Source organism: Oncorhynchus kisutch, linkage group LG9, assembly GCF_002021735.2.
Source record: "Oncorhynchus kisutch isolate 150728-3 linkage group LG9, Okis_V2, whole genome shotgun sequence".
Lineage (NCBI taxonomy): Eukaryota > Metazoa > Chordata > Actinopteri > Salmoniformes > Salmonidae > Oncorhynchus > Oncorhynchus kisutch.
The window spans coordinates 14,151,888-14,170,767 of record NC_034182.2 but is presented as its reverse complement, the minus strand read 5'-3'; the positions used below and the strand labels follow the sequence as shown (position 1 = coordinate 14,170,767).

General features: G+C 42.0%; 1 protein-coding gene across 1 annotated transcript; it reads left to right on the top strand.

The window, feature by feature from the left end:
• Nucleotides 1-3,675: 3,675 nt before the first annotated feature.
• LOC109896399 (interferon-related developmental regulator 1-like) lies at nt 3,676-12,532 on the top strand. Its single transcript, XM_031831949.1, has 10 exons — nt 3,676-3,996; nt 4,237-4,318; nt 4,578-4,702; nt 6,360-6,517; nt 6,609-6,659; nt 6,879-7,057; nt 7,906-8,028; nt 10,543-10,678; nt 10,871-11,095; nt 11,667-12,532. Exons 1-10 carry the CDS (start codon nt 3,837-3,839, stop codon nt 11,751-11,753), a joined length of 1,326 nt encoding a protein of 441 aa, XP_031687809.1. The 5' UTR covers nt 3,676-3,836; the 3' UTR covers nt 11,754-12,532.
• The last annotated feature ends 6,348 nt before the right edge of the window (nt 12,533-18,880 follow it).

Below are 18,880 nucleotides of genomic sequence, written 5' to 3'. Positions count from 1 at the left end.
AAAGAGGAGTTCTATAGGATTGCAGGTAAGAGGATCTACAAATTACAGGACAACTGTTAACACATAGTAGGATACTCATTACTTTGTGTGACAGGTTTCCCCAATGTCATTGGTGCAGTGGACTGCACACACATAAGGATAAAAGCCCCCTCAGGTGCCCATGAGGCCGATTTTGTGAATAGGAAATCCTTTCACAGCATTAATGTTCAGGTGAACATAACTTTTTGATATTGTCCATTGACGAACACTGCACTGCCAGTGATGTGCATTGATTGGTGTAATATTCCTCATCTTATGATTTCAGATGGTCTGCAATGCTGACTGTGTGATCAGCAATGTTGTGGCAAAATGGCCTGGCTCAGTCCATGACTCCAGAATCTTTCGGGCCTCTGAAATCTATCAGTGCCTATCACAAGGTAAGCCACACAACCCCTATTTATAACCATCATGGCTGTGTCAAGAATATCACTGTGTTTATGAGGTAGTAATGATGAGATTTTGTGTTGACAGGTGAATTCTCTGGTGTGTTGCTGGGAGACAGGGGGTATGGCTGCCAGCCTTTTCTCCTGACACCTTTCACAGACCCCCAGGAAGCACAGCAGGCCTACAACCATGCCCATGCCAGGACCAGGGCCAGAGTTGAAATGACCTTTGGCCTCCTGAAGACACGCTTTCACTGCCTTCACAAATTAAGGGTCAGCCCTGTTAGGGCATGTGATATTACTGTGGCTTGTGCTGTCCTCCACAATGTGGCCTGCCTGAGGAAGGAGAGGGCCCCCAGAGTGCCACCAGCCATGGACTGGGACAATCCGGCAATCTTCCCTGATGACGACAGTGGTCGGCTGCTGAGGGACCAATATGTGTTGAATTATTTTAGTTAGTATGTGTGCTTTCAATTTTGGTTAAATATGTCCTGCGGTGGCAGAGGAATTTGGTTTTTTTGGGGTTCGTTTTTTGACGAATTTGGCCTCTTATGATGTTTGTGCGGTATACTGTGTGTAATACAAGGCTGCAGGGAGGCTACTGCATCCATTCATTTGTCTGTTCAGTTGATGTGTATGGATTTGTCCTGCATTTATTTTAGTGTGCAGACATGCAGGGTGTGTTATATACAGACATTTGAATGTGTATGTATCATTTTGTATTATATGCTTGGATTCTGTGCTTTCCATCTTGTAGAGTCACTGACTTCAGTTTCGAAAGGAGCTGATGGTTTACCTGCTTTGTTTTGTCCTTATTCAATAAAGGAACATAATGTTACACATTGTGTTTTTATATTCATATGGAATGTGTATTTGTTTATATGACAGAGTACTAGGGCCACACTGAAGAAAAAGGATAAAGTCATAAATTTGAGGCTGGTGCTTTCTGCAGAAAAGCTACATATTGTTTTTACAGTTTTGATACTTATGACAATGTGATACTTAATATTCTGGCACATCAGCATGTCTTTGTTTATGAAACCATACTGAAGTACAATTTCACGAAATGCCCCACATCTGTCATTTTAACAACTGTCCTCCTTTAAAACAACTGGTTACAATATTATGACTTGTGTTTTTTTCCCCTCTGTGGCCCTAATATTCTATCATTTTATATATAGCCTTATAGTCTATGGGAAACTAAATTATCTAATGATAGCAACATCTAAAAATCATTTTTTATCCAAAATCATTGAAATTAATGATCACAAACGTTTAAATAATAACAGTGGGTCTAGTTGTATGTGATAACAATGTATAGTGAGCAGTGAAATAACTATTGGTTTCCATTTGTGGTGACTGCTGACTGACATTAGGGATGAGATTAAATAGATCCTGGAATTTAGCCTGGTCTGGAGCAGGCTAGCTCCACAGAATAAATCTCCATGGTAATTTATACCATAACATATCCTCCTGCCCCCTATCCATCTTTAGTGCAACCGGATTACGGATCAATTGAGCCAGGATCACCAAGATATCCTGGCTTAATCCCTTATCCTAGTTTTGTGCAACAGGCCCCTGGACTCCCTTCCTGCAAAGGGATGGTTGTTTCAGTACAATAACTTTAGTTGGAAGGACGCCACAACAGTTGCGTGGGGTCGGCAGCCAATCAAGTCAAATAAGGGGCGGCTTCGATTATGCTGAGCCTTTTTTATTATTATTTTAAATTTTTATTAACAACAAATCAATACATAAATCACATGAGGGAACACAAGCATACATAGATCACAAACAATAGACAATCGAGCTAGGGGGTACAATACCACATTACAATTACACAAGGACCTTAAGGGACATGCATATACTTACAATTCTAACAGCTTTTTTGTTAGTAGAGCATTTAACCGTCTTAAAATACAGTTCAATTTCTTTTTGTAGGGTACGAAAATGTGGTTTTCTGTTTGTAAATGTACATTTGTGTATATGAAATTTGTCCAAAAGAATAATGAAATTAATTACATAAAAATGTTTCCGCTTATTTCTATTGTATGTAAAGAATCCAAACAGTACATCTCTCCACAATAGTGTAAAATCTTCATAAATGTGTTCAATTATAAACCTACTGATGTCTTGCCACAGTTTTCTTACATGCATACAATGCCAAAAAAGATGCAAAACTGTTTCTGGGTGGTCATTACAAAAGGAGCAATTTGAGTTGATGTTTTCCTTAAACTTCTTCATATATATAGTGGTTGGCAGGATAATATTTATGAATAATTTTAAATCGATTATGCTGAGCTGCAGGGCACCGTCCTATGCCCCGTGACGTTAACGGTCAAAAACTGTGAGGAAGGAGCGCACTTCTCAAGTCCAACAGTTATTTATGCGCGTTGGTCATGCTGTCAACAAGGCAGCATGGTGGATCATCCAGAAACGTACAACATGCTTTTCCATAAAATACGTTTGAAATTAACCAGCTTTCATTGGAAGGCAGATATCAAAAGCATTCACCTTTGCATGCGAGAACACCGAATACTACTCATTACTGCACGCGCCTACCTAACTTTTTGTTTTGTGATGACTTCGCCGTGGACTTTGAACGGGGCACCTGGCTCAAAACGAATGCTATCAATTTTCACCCGGTGTAAAACGCGTTTGACCGGGACAGATTCATCCAATCCCCTCATGGTTATATAACACTCGCTGGATTAGCAAGCTAACCAGTTATTCACATTACAACAAGCTAGCTACATAGCTGGCACACGTTATAGGGCCAGCATTGATATAAATCAGGATCATGTTAGTCTACTTTTTTTCCCCGGAATTGTCTGTTCAGTGCTATGGTCTGAGAAGGAAGCAATGGATTGCCACGTGAACATGGTCACTTTTACACATGTGCAGAGTAGACCGTGTGGCCCTTCCTCTTAGATGGGAACAGACTTAACATAATAAGCTGCACCAGCTGGGTTTAGATTCTGTCACTGCCTGGCCAGCTACCCACTTAAGGGGCTTTAGGGAGCCCTTGACTTTGAGGGAGAAAATATCAAGTGCATATCCCATAAGTAGCTATATGGCTTTTGTTTTGTCAAATAATTGCATTTAAAGGTCTACATTGTGCTTGTGTAACAGTATAACTTTAGACCGTCCCCTCGCCCATACCCAGGCGCGAACCAGGGACCCTCTGCACACATCAACAACAGTCACCCACGAAGCATCGTTACCCATCGCTCCACAAAAGCCGCGGCCCTTGCAGAGCAAGCGGAACTACTACTTCAAGGTCTCAGAGCAAGTGACGTCACTGATTGAAACGCTATTTAGCGCGAACACCGCTAACTAGCTAGGCATTTCACATCCGTGACACTTGCATGGATGTGTACTGGTTAAACCCCCAGAGTAGAATGCACACATTGTACCATGACTATGTATGATATATTTTTTTTGGGGGGGGGTAGTCATGTAATTGTTTTAGGGGTTCCTCATGGAGCTGTGCAACCTTTCAGCGATGAGGATGCCTCCATCGAGACCCTCAGCCACTGCAGCAGCTTCAGTGATGCCATGAGTGTGGCAGACGAAGGTATGTGATTGTGTGCACACGCTTTGCCTGTGTCCCATTCATAAAGCAACAAAGGGCAAGTAAAAAAAAAATACATTTAAAAAGCGCTGTAACAATTGACCTTTGAAGTTGTGATAAATGTCATACAGCCTTTTTATGTTTCTATCCTAAATGGTTCAAAGAATACGAACTACTAGGGGAATAGCATAGTACAATTCTGTATTTCTCATGGTGTTATTGTATTCATCTTCCTATGTGTAGGAGGGGAAGCAGGTGAGGAGACAGCCCAGGAGGATTTACAGTACAAGCTGAATGTTTTCATTGACAGCACTGTGGATAAGAGGTAAGTCTAAACCACTGTGGTTAAAACTGATCTACCTGCTATTTCTGTTAGCTGTATCGCTTTCAGAAGATGTGGAACCAGATCACATAGGCCTAGAACTGGATCGACAGAACCTGAGATGTTAACTAATGAACACAATGCAACAAGACGTCAACCCTTCCATTCATAAGATTGCTGCTGAAAACTGAATTGTGTAGATGTTACATAAGCTACTGCAAACACTAGGCCTACATCTTTTACTGTTCTACCTCATTGACAGTGCCAAGACCAGACAAGGAGCTCTGGATGGGCTGAAGGCTGCCATGGCAACTAGGATCCTGTACGAGTTCATTTCAGACAGGAGGATGACCATCACCGACAGCATTGAGCGCTGTCTCAAGAAAGGTTAGCTACTACAGGCTTTCAGTCTTTCACCAAGTCATGTGTTATATTCACCGAATACCAATACAGCAACATTGTAGTATTGAGTTTTCAGCAGTTACTATAACCCCCTTAAAGTTACTGATAATGGTAGTTGACTCTAGCCACTCATATGTCATATCTTTAATCTGAGCCTAGAATAAAGTCTTTGTCCTCAGGCCTGGAGGGAAGGCAAAGTCATTCCTGTACCCAAGAGTAGTAAAGCAGACCTATCAGCTTGCTACGAGGGCTTAGCAAATTGTTAGATTTAAAAAATAAAAAATAAATTTACTGGCTGTAGCTCAGGACCTGAAGCAAGGATATGCATATTCTTGATACCATTTGAAAGGAAACACTGAAGTTTGTGGAAATGTGAAATTGATGTAGGAGAATAACACATTAGCTCTGGTAACATAAAACAAACAGGCGTTTTTCTTTTTTGCATCTTTGAAATGCAAGAGAAAGGCCAGACAGTGATGTAGGATTCTAGGTGTAATTTAGATGTTGTCCACAAGATGGCAGCAATTTGTGCAAAGTTTCAGACAGATCCAGTGAAGAATTACATCACTGCATCACATATTTTGTATCAAGTCTTGTATAAATTGGTCAATTTATACATTTGAGTACATAACTATAGAGATCATACAAAAAATGCTATGGTAATAAAAAATTATGTTTACGAACTCCCAGGAATGAAATACAAGATGGATCATTAGCTTCCCTACAGAAAAGATACTAACTGTAACACATCTCGATAGCGGGGTGGGTGTGGCGCCAGAGACTGCAGTGGGGTCAAACTGTAGAACCCAGTTCCTACATTTAAATATTAAAAATAGATTTGATCAAACAAAACTACGCTACATTTTATCTCTGGGACCCCCAGGATGACAAATCAGAGCAAGATTACTGAATGTAAGTACATTATTTACCTTTAGAGGTGAATGTATCAAACCAAGTTCTGTGATAAGTGTTTTGTTGTTGTGCACTATCCTCAAACAATGGCATGGTATTTTTTCACTAATGGCTACTGTAAATTGGACACAGATTAAATTATTGTTAATTTAACTGCATTCTGCCCATATAAGACATGTCTATGTCCCGGAAAGTTGTCCGTTTCCAACGTCATTCTAGTCACCCAATTGCATATTGAGCAACAACTGACCCGGTTTAGGGACACTGCATGCCAGTCTCTCTTGGCTACGAGTTGAGGAAAGACTGACTTGGTCACTAGTTTTTTTTTTAAACAATGTGTTTGAAATTCCAAATGATTTGCGTAGTCAACTTAAACTCACACTTACTCCACCAGACATGCCACCAAGGGTCTTTTCAGTCCCCAGGTCCAGAACAAATTCAAGGTAATGTACAGTATTATACAGAGCCATGAGTGCATGGAACTCCCATCTTATATTGCGCAAGTGAACAGCAAACCTGGTTTCAAGAAACAAATACAATGCCTCTCCCCCATGTGACCTACTTGTGTGTATGTACTGACCTACTTGTGTGTATGTGGAACTGATCGATGCGCGCACACTACATGTTAATGTATGTAAAATCTTTTGTCTGTAATGTATTTTTTTTGTCAGACCCCAGTAAGACTAGCTGTTGCTAATGGGGATCCTATCAAATCAAATCCCTCTCCCAGGTAAAGGACAGGAGCAGTGTGCAGCAGCCTCCCTGGCCTGTCTGCTGTGTATTCAGCTGGGCTCAGGCGTTGAGAGCGAGGAGGTGTTCAAGACCCTCAAACCCATTTTCAAGAACATTCTGTTGGATGGAGCGGCCAACATCCAAACCAGACAAGCGGTGAGTATCTGCCCGGAACCTATCATTTAAATAAGTTTGGTTTGCTAGAAGTGGCCTTTATTGTTCTACTGAAAGCCTTTTTCTTTTATAGTGCGCAACAAGTTTGGGCCTGTGCACTCTCGTGGTGGAAGATGACATCCTGGTATGTGGCTGTATTTGATGTTCCAATGTGATATTCTCTATGCTTGTGTGTGTGTGGAAATGCATTGTTTTGCTGAAAAATTTGGCATTCTGTTTAGCATTTTCTGTTCAGCATTTGGCACAAGCTACAGAAACCAAGACTACTCTCCAAATGTCTACATAGTCCAATCTCAACCTGGTTAAACATAAATGACTAACCCCTTTCTCTCTGGGTCTCCAGGATGTGTATGCCACCATGGAGAGCTTTGAGAGTTTGTTTATGCGTTCCTATGTGAAGGAGGATGGGAGTCGCCCCTCTCTCAACCCCCAGACCACCCTGCTCCACACCAATGCCCTCATCTCCTGGGCCCTGCTGCTCACAATCTGCACAGGCAGCCAGGTCAAAGCAGTCACACGCAAGTATGTACTCGCACAAGTACTTAACGTGAACCTCGAAGTCTCTCTGGGACACGACTTTCAGTCCGTTTCAGCCTATAGGTGTCAATGTAATTTAATTATGCCAATGTGCTTTCATCAATCGAAAGCCCTTAATCTATTTTATGAGAATTTCTCAGATTTCTTGTTTGCATAAAATAGACGCAGACCAGTCTTTCAATAATGGGTAATAGAATTTATTCTCGGAGCGCGCTCCCACTTAATCACGAGCAGCAGTTTATTTACAGATCATGACGTCATTTCATTTCAATCCCCTCTCGACCGGGACAAAGTGAGGTGAAAAGTTAATTCTAACTTACTAACACACTCCCAGATAACTTTTGACCCCTCAACATTATTGATCACCACTGAACTGACAGTTCTAATTCATAGAAAACGTAGGAATGCACTCACTGTCTTATCTAAAAACCCCAGAGCTAAGTTTCTGTAGGGTCAACCATAGGCTAACGACCTTATTTGTTTACACAGTCCCCAACCCATTCGTTTCATCCTAGTTGGAATGGTGTTAACTTTAATTACTCCTTGTCTGTGTCACACAATCCCTTATGAACTCATATTGTTAATCAGATATAATATAACAGAGTATAAGTTTACTTAGTTACAATTCCATTTAAAATGATTTGTTCAGTCATTTAATCATAATTTCCCAACAATAGGTCATTGGATGCATCTGATCAAAACAATATAGTGAATGTGTGCTTGATGTTTTTACCTGTCCAGTTGTCTTACCAGCGTAGATAAAGGAAATATCATGGGGATGGGGAGTCTTAAATTCAGAGAATACTTGTTTTTGACTGGAATATGTTTGTCAGGCACCTGCCCAAACTACCCCGGTTGTTGGAGAATGATGATGTCAACATGAGGATAGCAGCGGGAGAGACCATCGCTCTGCTGTTTGAGCTGGCTAGGGATATGGACCCTGTAAGTGCTCACCTGTTCTGTGGTCTGTGGCTCAGTTCCATTTTAAATTCAGGAGAATCATTTATTTCATTTAGAAAGTGCTGTTCAAATCTGGACCCACCTACTCTTAAGTTTTTTATTTTTTTATTATCTTCAGCATTGTAGCATAATAGTGAAGACATATGGAATCATGTAGTAACAAGTGTTAAACAAATCAATGTATTTTAGATTATTTAAAGTAGCCACCCTTTGCCTTGTTGATAGCTTTGCACACTCTTGGCATTCTCTCAACCAGCTTCACCTGGAATGCTTTTCCAACAGTCTTGAAGGAGATCCTACATGTGCTGAGCACTTGTTTCCTGCTTTTCCTTCAGTCTGCAGTCCAACTCATCCCAAATCATCTCAATTGGGTTGGGGACCTGGCCTCTCCAATCACCGGACATCTGATGCAGCACTCATCACTCTCCTTCTTGGTCAAATGGCCCTTACATATCCTGGTGGTGTGTTGGGTCATTGTCCCGTTGAAAAACAAATTATAGGCCCACTAAGTGCAAACCAGATGGGATGGCGTATTGCTGTGGTAGCCATGCTGGTTTAGTGTGCCTTGAATTCTAAATGAATCACCGACAGTGTCACCAGCAAAGCACCCCCACACATCACACCTCCAAGTTTCACGGTGGGAACCATACATGCAGAGATCATCTGTTCACCTACTCTGCATCTCACAAAGGCATGGTGGGTAGAACCACAAAACTAAAATTTGGACTCATCAGACCAAAGGACAGATTTCCACCAGTCTAATGTTCATGTTTCTTGGCCCAAGGAAGTCTCTTCTTCTTATTGGTGTCCTTTAGTAGTGGTTTCACTGTAGCAATTTGACCACAAAGGCCTGATTCACACAGTCTCCTCTGAACAGTTGCAATGCAACAGTCTGCAATTTCTGAGGCTGGTAACTCTAATGAACTTTTCCTCTGAAGCAGAGTTAACTCTGGGTCTTCCTTTCCTGTGGCGGACCTCATGAGAGCCAGTTTGAAAACTATTGATGGTTTTTGCGACCTGCACTTGATGAAACTTCGTTTATCTGAAATGTTTCGTATTGACTTGACCTTCATGTTTGGATGGACTGTCATTTCTCTTTGCTTATTTGAGCATTCTTGCCATAATATGGACTTGGTCTTTTACCAAAAGGGTGGTCTTCTGTATACCACCCCTACTTTGTCACAACACAACTGATTGGCTCAAACGCATTTAGAATAGAAAGAAATTCCACAAATGAACTTTTAACAAGGCACACCTGTTAATTCAAATGCATTCCAAGTAACAACCTCATGACACTGGTTGAGAGAATGTCAAGTGTGCAAAGCGTTCAAGGCAAAGGTTGGTTACTTTGAAGAATCTAAAATATATTTTGATTTGTTTAACACTCTTTTTGGTTACTACATGATTGCATGTAGTAACCACAAGGGCACGCATACACACGGTAGTCTACTGAAGAAACACTATTCCTCCAGCGCCTATAGCCGACTTCTAAACAACACAGACCCTTAACTCGCATCACTCGCTTTTAGAACATGTCCATCAATAAAAGTAAAGGGCTCTCTGTGCATCTGTTTGTAGCATGTCATTTTATCTTTGTTCAAAGAAAATGTCTTCTATTTATCTACAATGTAAAAGAAAATGGGGAGAGGCTGCAGCTGCGGAGGTGCCGGTTAGGTTGGAGCGAGCAGATGTCGGCAGAGATGGGGACGCTACAGCCAAGACTAGCTAACTTGTAGCAGTCGCAATGTTATTTATTCCATTTCGCCTTGCCTCAGCCTGTCTTGACTGGAGTAGCCTTGAGAAGCTAGCTAGTTGAGGCAACATTTTGCGGTTTCTCCCCAACACCCATTCAGATGAAATGGCCTTCCTGTTAGTTGTGCGTTGTTGCCTACTCCTTCTCATTTCAGTCACTTTTATAATTATTTTAAATCATGTGCTTAAACATTTAGCTGCTTGAATGGCTAACATAAACAACAAGCTATACGTAAAGGCTCCAGTTGTGCCTGTTTTACTGGGGCATTTCATAAAAACTAAATACATTTTACCTTTATTTAACTAGGCAAGTCAGTTGAGAACAAATTCTTATTTTCAGAACGACAGATTTGTACCTTGTGAGCTCGGGATTTGAACTTGCAAACTTTCGGTTACTAGTCCAACGCTCTAACCACTAGGCTACCCTGCCGCCCCAATATCCACATTGAAAAATATGTTTGGATAAAGTGTATAATTTGTAGTGTTATGGTATAACCTTGTATGTAACAATGTCACATGGATATTTTAATTTAGACAAAGCCTTTTCAGTTAAAATATACCTACCTATAAATAGTTTTTGCTCAAATGAATACTCACACAAGTATTCGAATACTGTCTGTTTTGTTTAGCTGTGCACATCCCCACCCTGTACTGAATTTAAAATTGAATTTGACTGAAATGCAGTGCCAGCATAGCGTGTTAATCTGTAAACACTTCTTTAGTGATTACTGACCTGTGCTCTGATGTGATGTTCTCAGGCGTTTGGGGTATGATGACTGGGAGCCCCTGTGTGACAAGCTGAACTCTCTGGCCACCGACTGCAACAAACACCGTGCCAAGACTGTCAAGAGGAAGCAGAGGTCTGTGTTCAGGGATGTGCTCAAGGCTGTGGAGGTGAGTGGGCATATTACGCAATAGTAGGTCACTGTCTGGGGAATAGAACTTGAATTTCCTGTGATGACTCATTGCTGATTCATGTGTGCCTGGGTAGATTATATCAACACATCTAGTTATCAGTAACGTTTACCCATTTTGTTGTCTTGTGAGAAACCAGAACAGTGTACAGAGTGTGTGTGTGTGTTTTAGGAGAGGGACTTTCAGACTGAGACAATTCGTTTCAGCACTGAGCGTATGACCATCGACAGCTGGGTGAGGAAGAGGACATACGATGCCTTCAGGGAGTTTGTGGGCTCTGGTATGAATTACCACCTACAGGCCAATGAGTTTATTCGTGGTGTGTTTGAACTGGGACCACCCGTGCTGGTTGACACGGCCACACTGAAGTCCATGAAAATCTCCCGCTTCGAAAGGGTAATTATCCTTACTAGACTGCATGCTTTTCTTTCTTTGATGGCTAATTTAACGCAACTAATGTTTTGAAAAGGTCACAAGTGTATTTTCTTTCAATGAACCAGTCTCGAGACCCCAGCCAAAATCATCTTTTCATTGATCAAAATTTGTCCAGCCCTTTATATTTAGTCTCCCAATGAAATGTTTTTATTTTCAGGACAACCAGGTCTACAAGTACATCACAAAACAATTTGACACAAACAGTAGCTCAAACCAGTCTGTAATGACCTAGCCCCTTCGGGATCCGCCCTTGTCTCGCAAACACAGCTCTAGCTCACCCCACCCCTCCGTTAACCACACAGACCAACGGATCTAGAAGAACTAGATGAATCCAAAGGTACAACCCAGCAGTCAGTAGCCGAAACGCACAATATCGAAAATAGTCTAGGAGTCCAAATGGACTCATTGCATTTAATTATTTATCCATTTTACATTTGAAATGTGTTATTGGCATGACATTCGCAAGGATGTACTTCCAGTGCAAAAAAAAAGAACCGGTTTCTTATTGTGTTCACATTGCGGTCTTTTCCAGCATCTCTACAACGCAGCTGCGTTCAAGGCTCGGACAAAGGCCAGGAACAAGTTCAGAGACAAGAGGGTTGACGTCGGGGAGTTTTAATGGGTCCAACCTGCTCTTTTTATTAACAATCTTGAATATCACTGTTACTATCCTTAATTTATTCAATGGTCAAGTGGTTGGTATTTGTAAATATGAGTAATCATGTCTGTCTCAAGTGATGCCTTTAATTCCCCATATAAACTTGCCAGTGCACCAATTGTACCATTGATGTATTATTTGAAAATGCACTAATTGGTTAACATTTCCTATGGACCCCCTGAATCCTGACGTATTTTGTTATACACTGTGTATACCAAACATTAGCAACCCCTTGCTAATATTGAGTCACCCCCTTGCCCTCAGAGCCTCAATTTGTCGGGGCATGGACTATAAGGTGTCGGGTGTTCCACAGGGATGCTGGCTCATGTTGACTCCAATGCTTACCACAGTTGTCAAGTTGGTTGGTGGCCCATTCCTGATACACATTTGGGGGGGGAACGGTGTGTAAAACCCAGCAGTGTTGCATTTCTTGACACAAACCGGCGTGCCTGGCACCACCTGCCATACCCTGTTCAAAGGCATTTAAATCGGTCTTGCCCTCTGAATGGCACACATACACAATCCACATCTCAAGGCTTACAAATCATTCTTTAACCCCTCTCCTTCATCTACACTGATTTGAAGTAGATTTAACAAGTGCCATCAATAAGTTATCGCTTTCACCTGGTCAGTCTGTCATGTAAAGATTGTGTTAATGTTTTGTACACTCACTGTATTTTAGTAGGTCTATTGGGGAAGTGAGAAACCCAAATAAATACTTATGGACCAGTCTCAATGTGAATTTCTTGCTCTTCAGTACTTATCGCCAGGTCAATCATTGTTTATGGCCAGCCTTCAGACCAGTCAGAGGATAAGTAGCATATTGAGCTGAAGTATGTCATTACGTAATCTCTCAGATGCATACAAAATGAATAGAATAGCAGAGACCAATTACCTGTCAACCAAATGGATTTCTGGTTAATTTAACCTAGTCTCAGCTTTTCCTGGAAGCTGATTTCACATTTGAGGAAGAGGAACTGACTGCTTTACAGTTGCTTTGGAAATGTGTAGTTGTCAATGTGTCCATCCAAACCTGTTTTTTTGACTGTTGCAGTTTGTGCATATGGCTGTAAAATGGGTCCTCCAGAGAGATGTGCTTGTGCAAGCTGAGTGAGGAAAGGACAGGGGAAGAAGAGCTTAGCATTACAGTACTTGATGTTCTTTCCCACAAGTATGCCTGTTTTTTTTCATAACACTTAACGCTACACTGCAGCACAGCAGAGATGCATGATTCGGTAACTAGTCAAACAACCAAGAACGTCCCTGCTTCTCTGGAGTTTGGGCCCCAAATACCTGCTATCGAATAAAAAATATGAGTTATGGAGACCTTAATTAAAACCATAAAGTGATCACCCGCCTCTGTTTTGGAAAAAAAAAAAAAAAAGATGAGGAATGGGCCACAATATTTGGTTCGGCCATCGTTAGGGTAAGTAGATCGCTGAACTGCTACTGATCGTCTGTAGCGCATCTACAGACGGACTACCAAAATAGTGTTACCGAGAAATGTAACCACACTCAAATTCAGAGTTATGGATGCAAGGACTGACTGACCATGCATGAAATCAAAAGTATAGTTTTAACCATGTTTCAAGGCTATAAAGTGTTTGTTTACAAACGGAGTAAAACAAGTTTTTTGGGTTCAACGACAGTTGAACTAAGGTCACGAGGCGTTACGTGTATATATTAATTTATAAGGCCAAAAATTGATGTAGCAACTAAGGATTCTAGCTTTAAGGGATAGATCAACCGAATTGCATAATGACATATTTGCACCAATGGAAGCATTTTGTGCTTCATGTCCAAATCAACCTAAAGTATAAAAATGTACTCTGTGACTCAAGTTATTTATTTATAGATGATTTGGATGGGAAATGTGAATCATGCTAACATAGGTACCATATAGTAGTTACTCTACCTGACTAAAAGTATGTGGACACCCAATTGGTCAAACATCTCATTCCAAAATCATGGGCATTAATATGGAGTTGGTCCCCCCTTTGCTACTATAAAAGCCCCCACTCTTCTGGGAAGGCTTTCTACTAGATGTTGGAACATTGCTGCAGGGACTTGCTTCCATCCAGCCTCAAGAGCCTTACTGAGGTTGGGCACTGATGTTGGGTGATTAGGCCTGGCTTACAGTCGGTGTTCCAATTCATCCCATGGGTATTCGATGGGATTGAGGCCAGTCAACTTCTTCCACACCGATCTTTGCAAACCATTTCTGTATGGACCTTGCTTTGTGCATGGGGGCATAGTCATGCTGAAACAGGAAAGGGCTTCCCCAAACTGTTGCCACAAAGTTGGAAGCGCATAATTGTATAGAATGTCATTGTAAACCATGAAAATCAGCCCCAGACCATTATTCCTCATCCACCAAACTTTACAGTTGGCACTATGCATTCAGGCAGGTAGCGTTCTCCTGGCATCCGCGTAACCCAGATTCGTCCGTCGGACCTCCAGATGGTGAAGCGTGATTCATCACTCCAGAGAACACGTTTCCACTGCTCCAGAGTCCAATGGCGGCGAGCTTTACACCACTCCAGCCGATGCTTCGCATTGCGCATGGTGATCTTAGGTTTGTGTGCGGCTGCTCAGCCATAGAAACCCATTTCATGAAGCTCCCGACTAACAGTTGTTGTGCTGACGTTGCTTCCAGAGACAGTTTGCAACTCGGTAGTGAGTGTTGCAACTGAGGACAGATGATTTTTACGCATTTCAGCCCTCGGTGGTCTAGTTCTGTGAGCTTGTGTGGCCTTCCACTTCTAGGCTGAGCTGTTGTTGGTCCTAGATGTTTCTACTTCACATTAACAGCACTTACCGTTGATCGGGGTAGCTCTAGCAGGGCAGAAATTTGACAAACTGACTTGAACGTGGCACCATCCTATGACGGTGCCACGTTGAAAGTCTATGAGCTCTTCACTAAGGCCATTCTACTGCCAATGTTTGTCTATGAAGATTGCATGGCTGTGTGCTCAATTTTATACACCTGTCAGCAACAGGTGTGGCTGAAATAGCCGAATCCACTAATTTGATGGGGTGTCCACGTGCTTTTATATATATATGTATATAGTGTACTGTCATACCTTGTCCATAGAGCGCTTATAGGGTAAGGAAATCAATACGTACTGAAATTTGGGAAAACTATCCCTTTAGTCTACCAAAGGTTTGAACTTTAGCCTATGAGAATGGTATCGCTTAACACTAAGTCAGGAACAAATAGACAGATGCATCTTTCATGCCTTGGGTTTCTACTTACATTGGGAACGGGAGGGTCTTTATCTAAAGTTCTGGTGGGTAGTAGTGGGCCTATTTAGAAACCTGATCCTCTGCTCTGTCTCTCTCGGGCCAAATTGAGTCGGGATAAATGGATCGTCATGCAAAGGAGGACACACACACACACACAATGTGTGATATTGTGATATTAACACGGTATCCGCCTGGGTTATTGAGGTAACAACCACACAAGTTTATTGTGATCCAGCTTGGAAATCCTTTATCTTTCGGGCTTCATTTTTCTCCTACAGACTGGTAAGTACAGTGATCGAAAAACAATGACTTACTGCCAGAAAACTTTTGAGCAAGGCAGGCAATAGATAACTCACTCCACAGTCTATTATCATGCTATATAATGTATGTATAATAATGATACTCAGAGGAATTGGATAAATCACATACGGTTCTTGGACCAGACTACTGTACATGTCACTTTATAAGGCACTTTGAACCAGAGACCGATAGACCTATCAGTGTTAAACGGGGTGAAGGCTGCGTGCTAATGGACATGGACTGACCCTTTAATGTGTGATGTAAGACCCTTCCTGGCGATGGGAAATGGCATTCTCTAAATCCCCCTGAGCTGTCATTTATCAGGGACCCATTGGAAAAGGCAAGGGCACAGCTGTCTGTCAGATGAATTGGGAGTGACGGAGGGATATAGGGGATGGCAGTGCCAGACTATAACACCGGATGGACCTGCTGTGGGTCATGTCCCACATGCCTCCCCAGGGGGTCCATGTCCAGCCCTGGACCCATTTCTCAGGGGCCACTGGGTTACCCATTACTAAAGCCAGGCTATTTGACTGACTTCATCAACAGACTATTAGCCTCTTAATTTGGACTATTTTTGGATTCAACTCATTTTGAAGTCCATTTGTTTTGAAAGTATCTAGTTTATTGAAGGGACTTGGTCTCCCGAGTGGCGCAGCGGTCTAAGGCACTGCATCTCAGTGCTTGCGGTGTCACTACAGACACCCTGGTTCGATTCTAGGCTGTATCACAACCGTAGTTAAATAAAGGTTAAATTCAGGCATGGAATTGGCGCTCTCTGATTAAGTTTGTGATAACACTCTTTTGACAGAGTCTTTCCTATCTTCAAGTTGTTCCTAACATCAGAGACAATGACAGAGATATGTCTATACCTGGAATGCTTCGACGAGGAGAGGAAACTGTACGGCAGAATCACTGAACGACCTCCACAAGATGAACGTGTCGCCGACCCCAAGGACCTGCTGAAACTCACAGGTTGGTGTCAGTTTATTAGTGACTTGTCTTATTCATTCCCACATCATATGCATGCAGACTAGATCAGTCAGTCCACAGACACTATTCTCTCGAGGCTGTGTGGATTCTTACAATATATGAGCTCTTTATCTGCCTGCGGGTTATTCAGTCCGAGATACAAAGAAGAAGCTTAGGAATGTTCCACGACTGGTACAAATTCCGTCAGACTATTGAATGCATTCTCTGTCCTCACTTTTGTCTAGACTCAATGGCTGGCCTTGTTTCACTGAATGACTTAGCACTTTTTCTTCACTAAACCCTCTCTAGGATTACCAATATGAGCTTTCCATGGTGAAGGAGAATATTGTCTAGACCTTTTGTGAGCTTGAAGGTCTGAACAGCATGGAATAGCTGATAGTGATGAGTAGTTATCCTCCAGTCTCCAATTATTTTAGAGTTATAATGAACTTTAAACTGTCTCCATTGCATGTTAATAGCATGCAATTCACTGGCATTGCATATGTGCGTAGGTACTATACAGTATGTTTGATGTGTTTAGTGCAAACTATTAGTGAAAGTGGGGAGGTGCAAAGCTGTGAGCAAGTCATTACCACGGCTGGTTAGTCCCCCCAGGGTGTTAGAGGCATCCAGCCTATTGAAGCCTACGAACAGGTGTGACAATGTCGGCGCACGCACGCCACACACACTTCCACATGGATGCTAACCACTTTCATGCACAGTATTTTTCATATCTCCTCAGCAGTGCCTTTAAATCAGATGCAGCAAACCAGTCTCTAGAGGTACTGTAAGAGTGAGAAAAAAAACAGACTTGAGCTGAGTGCTGGCTGGCTGCAGTGGTGGCACGGTTGTCCATGTCCCTAGGGAGACTGGGAGAGCGGCCACCTGTTAGTGTGTCACCTCCGCTGGGGTATAATTAGCCAGCTCTGGCCTTGAGGCTTTCTGCCTTAGTGACAAGGCACAAAGGAAGTGTGGGGCTGTGGTTGTGTCAGAGAAACATTCACTGAGAGGTGCAGGTACAAATATTGGCTCACAGTGAAGTGTTTTTACTGGCCTTGTTTCAAGATGGTGGATATCAATCTTCTTTTACAGAAGGAAATATGATGGAAGGAGGAAATTATGCATTGAGATTGAGCATGCACCAATATGGTGAAGGAATGAAGGAAGAGATGATCATATCCTGAATAGTCTGCCCGCTCTATCTCTCCTCATCAACAAGAATCCAGATAGATAGATACAGATTCACATATATATATATATATATATATATATATATGCAAAATGTACTGTATATGTTGTAGGCACTCAGATAATCATGTATACACATGCATGTTGTATGTACTCAGATATTCATATATGCACATGCATGTTGTATGTACTCCCCCATGGTGAGACATGTATATATTTTTGATCAAAGACAGAGATCTGACAGAATCGCATGGTTTGCCTGGAATCAGTTATAACAGATTGCGTTATAAATTCTCCAGTCATGATGGTCCAGTATATGACTTGTATCTATAATGTCATGGTTTATTTTCTATGGTAGCGTGATTGGTCTTTAAGTGTTCTGGATAGATATAGTAGTAGGCTGTCCTCTCTTCTGGTTGGTTTCAGAACAGCCAATGAGCTCTCAGACCACACCCACTCCTGGAGAAAGAAGAGGGAAGAATGCCAACAGCACTGACGTGTGTGGTGATGCCATTGGTATGGTTTGTTTACAAAGCAAGTTAGGATAACTAACATGGTACGTTAGGATAATTAACGTGGCAGGTTAGGTGAATTAAAGTAGCAGGTTAGGAGAATGAGGTTATGCTCATGGAAAGGGTTAGGGTTAGGTTTAGCTTCAATGCTACAGTTGTCAACCACTGTTGTCCCCGACATGACCACTAGATGGTGCTGTAGGCCAACTCCATCTAACCACAACGGTAGAACGTAAATAAACACATCTATTCAGGGGTGTCATGCACCCATTATTGTAGAGGGGGCGCGAAGTATGTGAGGATGGAGGGGGGTTTGCCGAATTTAGCATTTTTCAAACACCTGAAACAGCTTTTTCTTGCAATCTAGAGCCATAATCATTATGCCTAATTATATGTTTAAAAAAAGATGTCTACGACACCTCTGAATCCATTCCTACTAATTTACCAGGGATCAATCAAAGTACTATCAATAGACACAGATAAGGCTCCTTGGCATGCAACATATGTTCTAGAAGAGCCAGAGGCAGTGTCTCCATCTACCTCTACAAACAAAACATGACGCTCAACGATAACCCTCGAAGAAGAGGTTCAAGTATTTATTCATCCCAGCTGGTAAATGGACACAGTACTGTTGGCATCGAAGAGGAGCGCATTAAGACACTACACACCAGTGAGGAAGAGGAGGGCACTAAAACATCACACACTCACCCTCGACCCAGACTGTTCCTCATCCTCTTCATCCTTCTGACTTTGGCTCTGCTTCTAATCCTGTTGCTGTCTGCCTACGCTGTCTATCTCATGGGTAACCTAGCAATATCCTACATGCATTATTTCAAATGCTAGAGGCCTACATCACTCAAGAAACCCAAT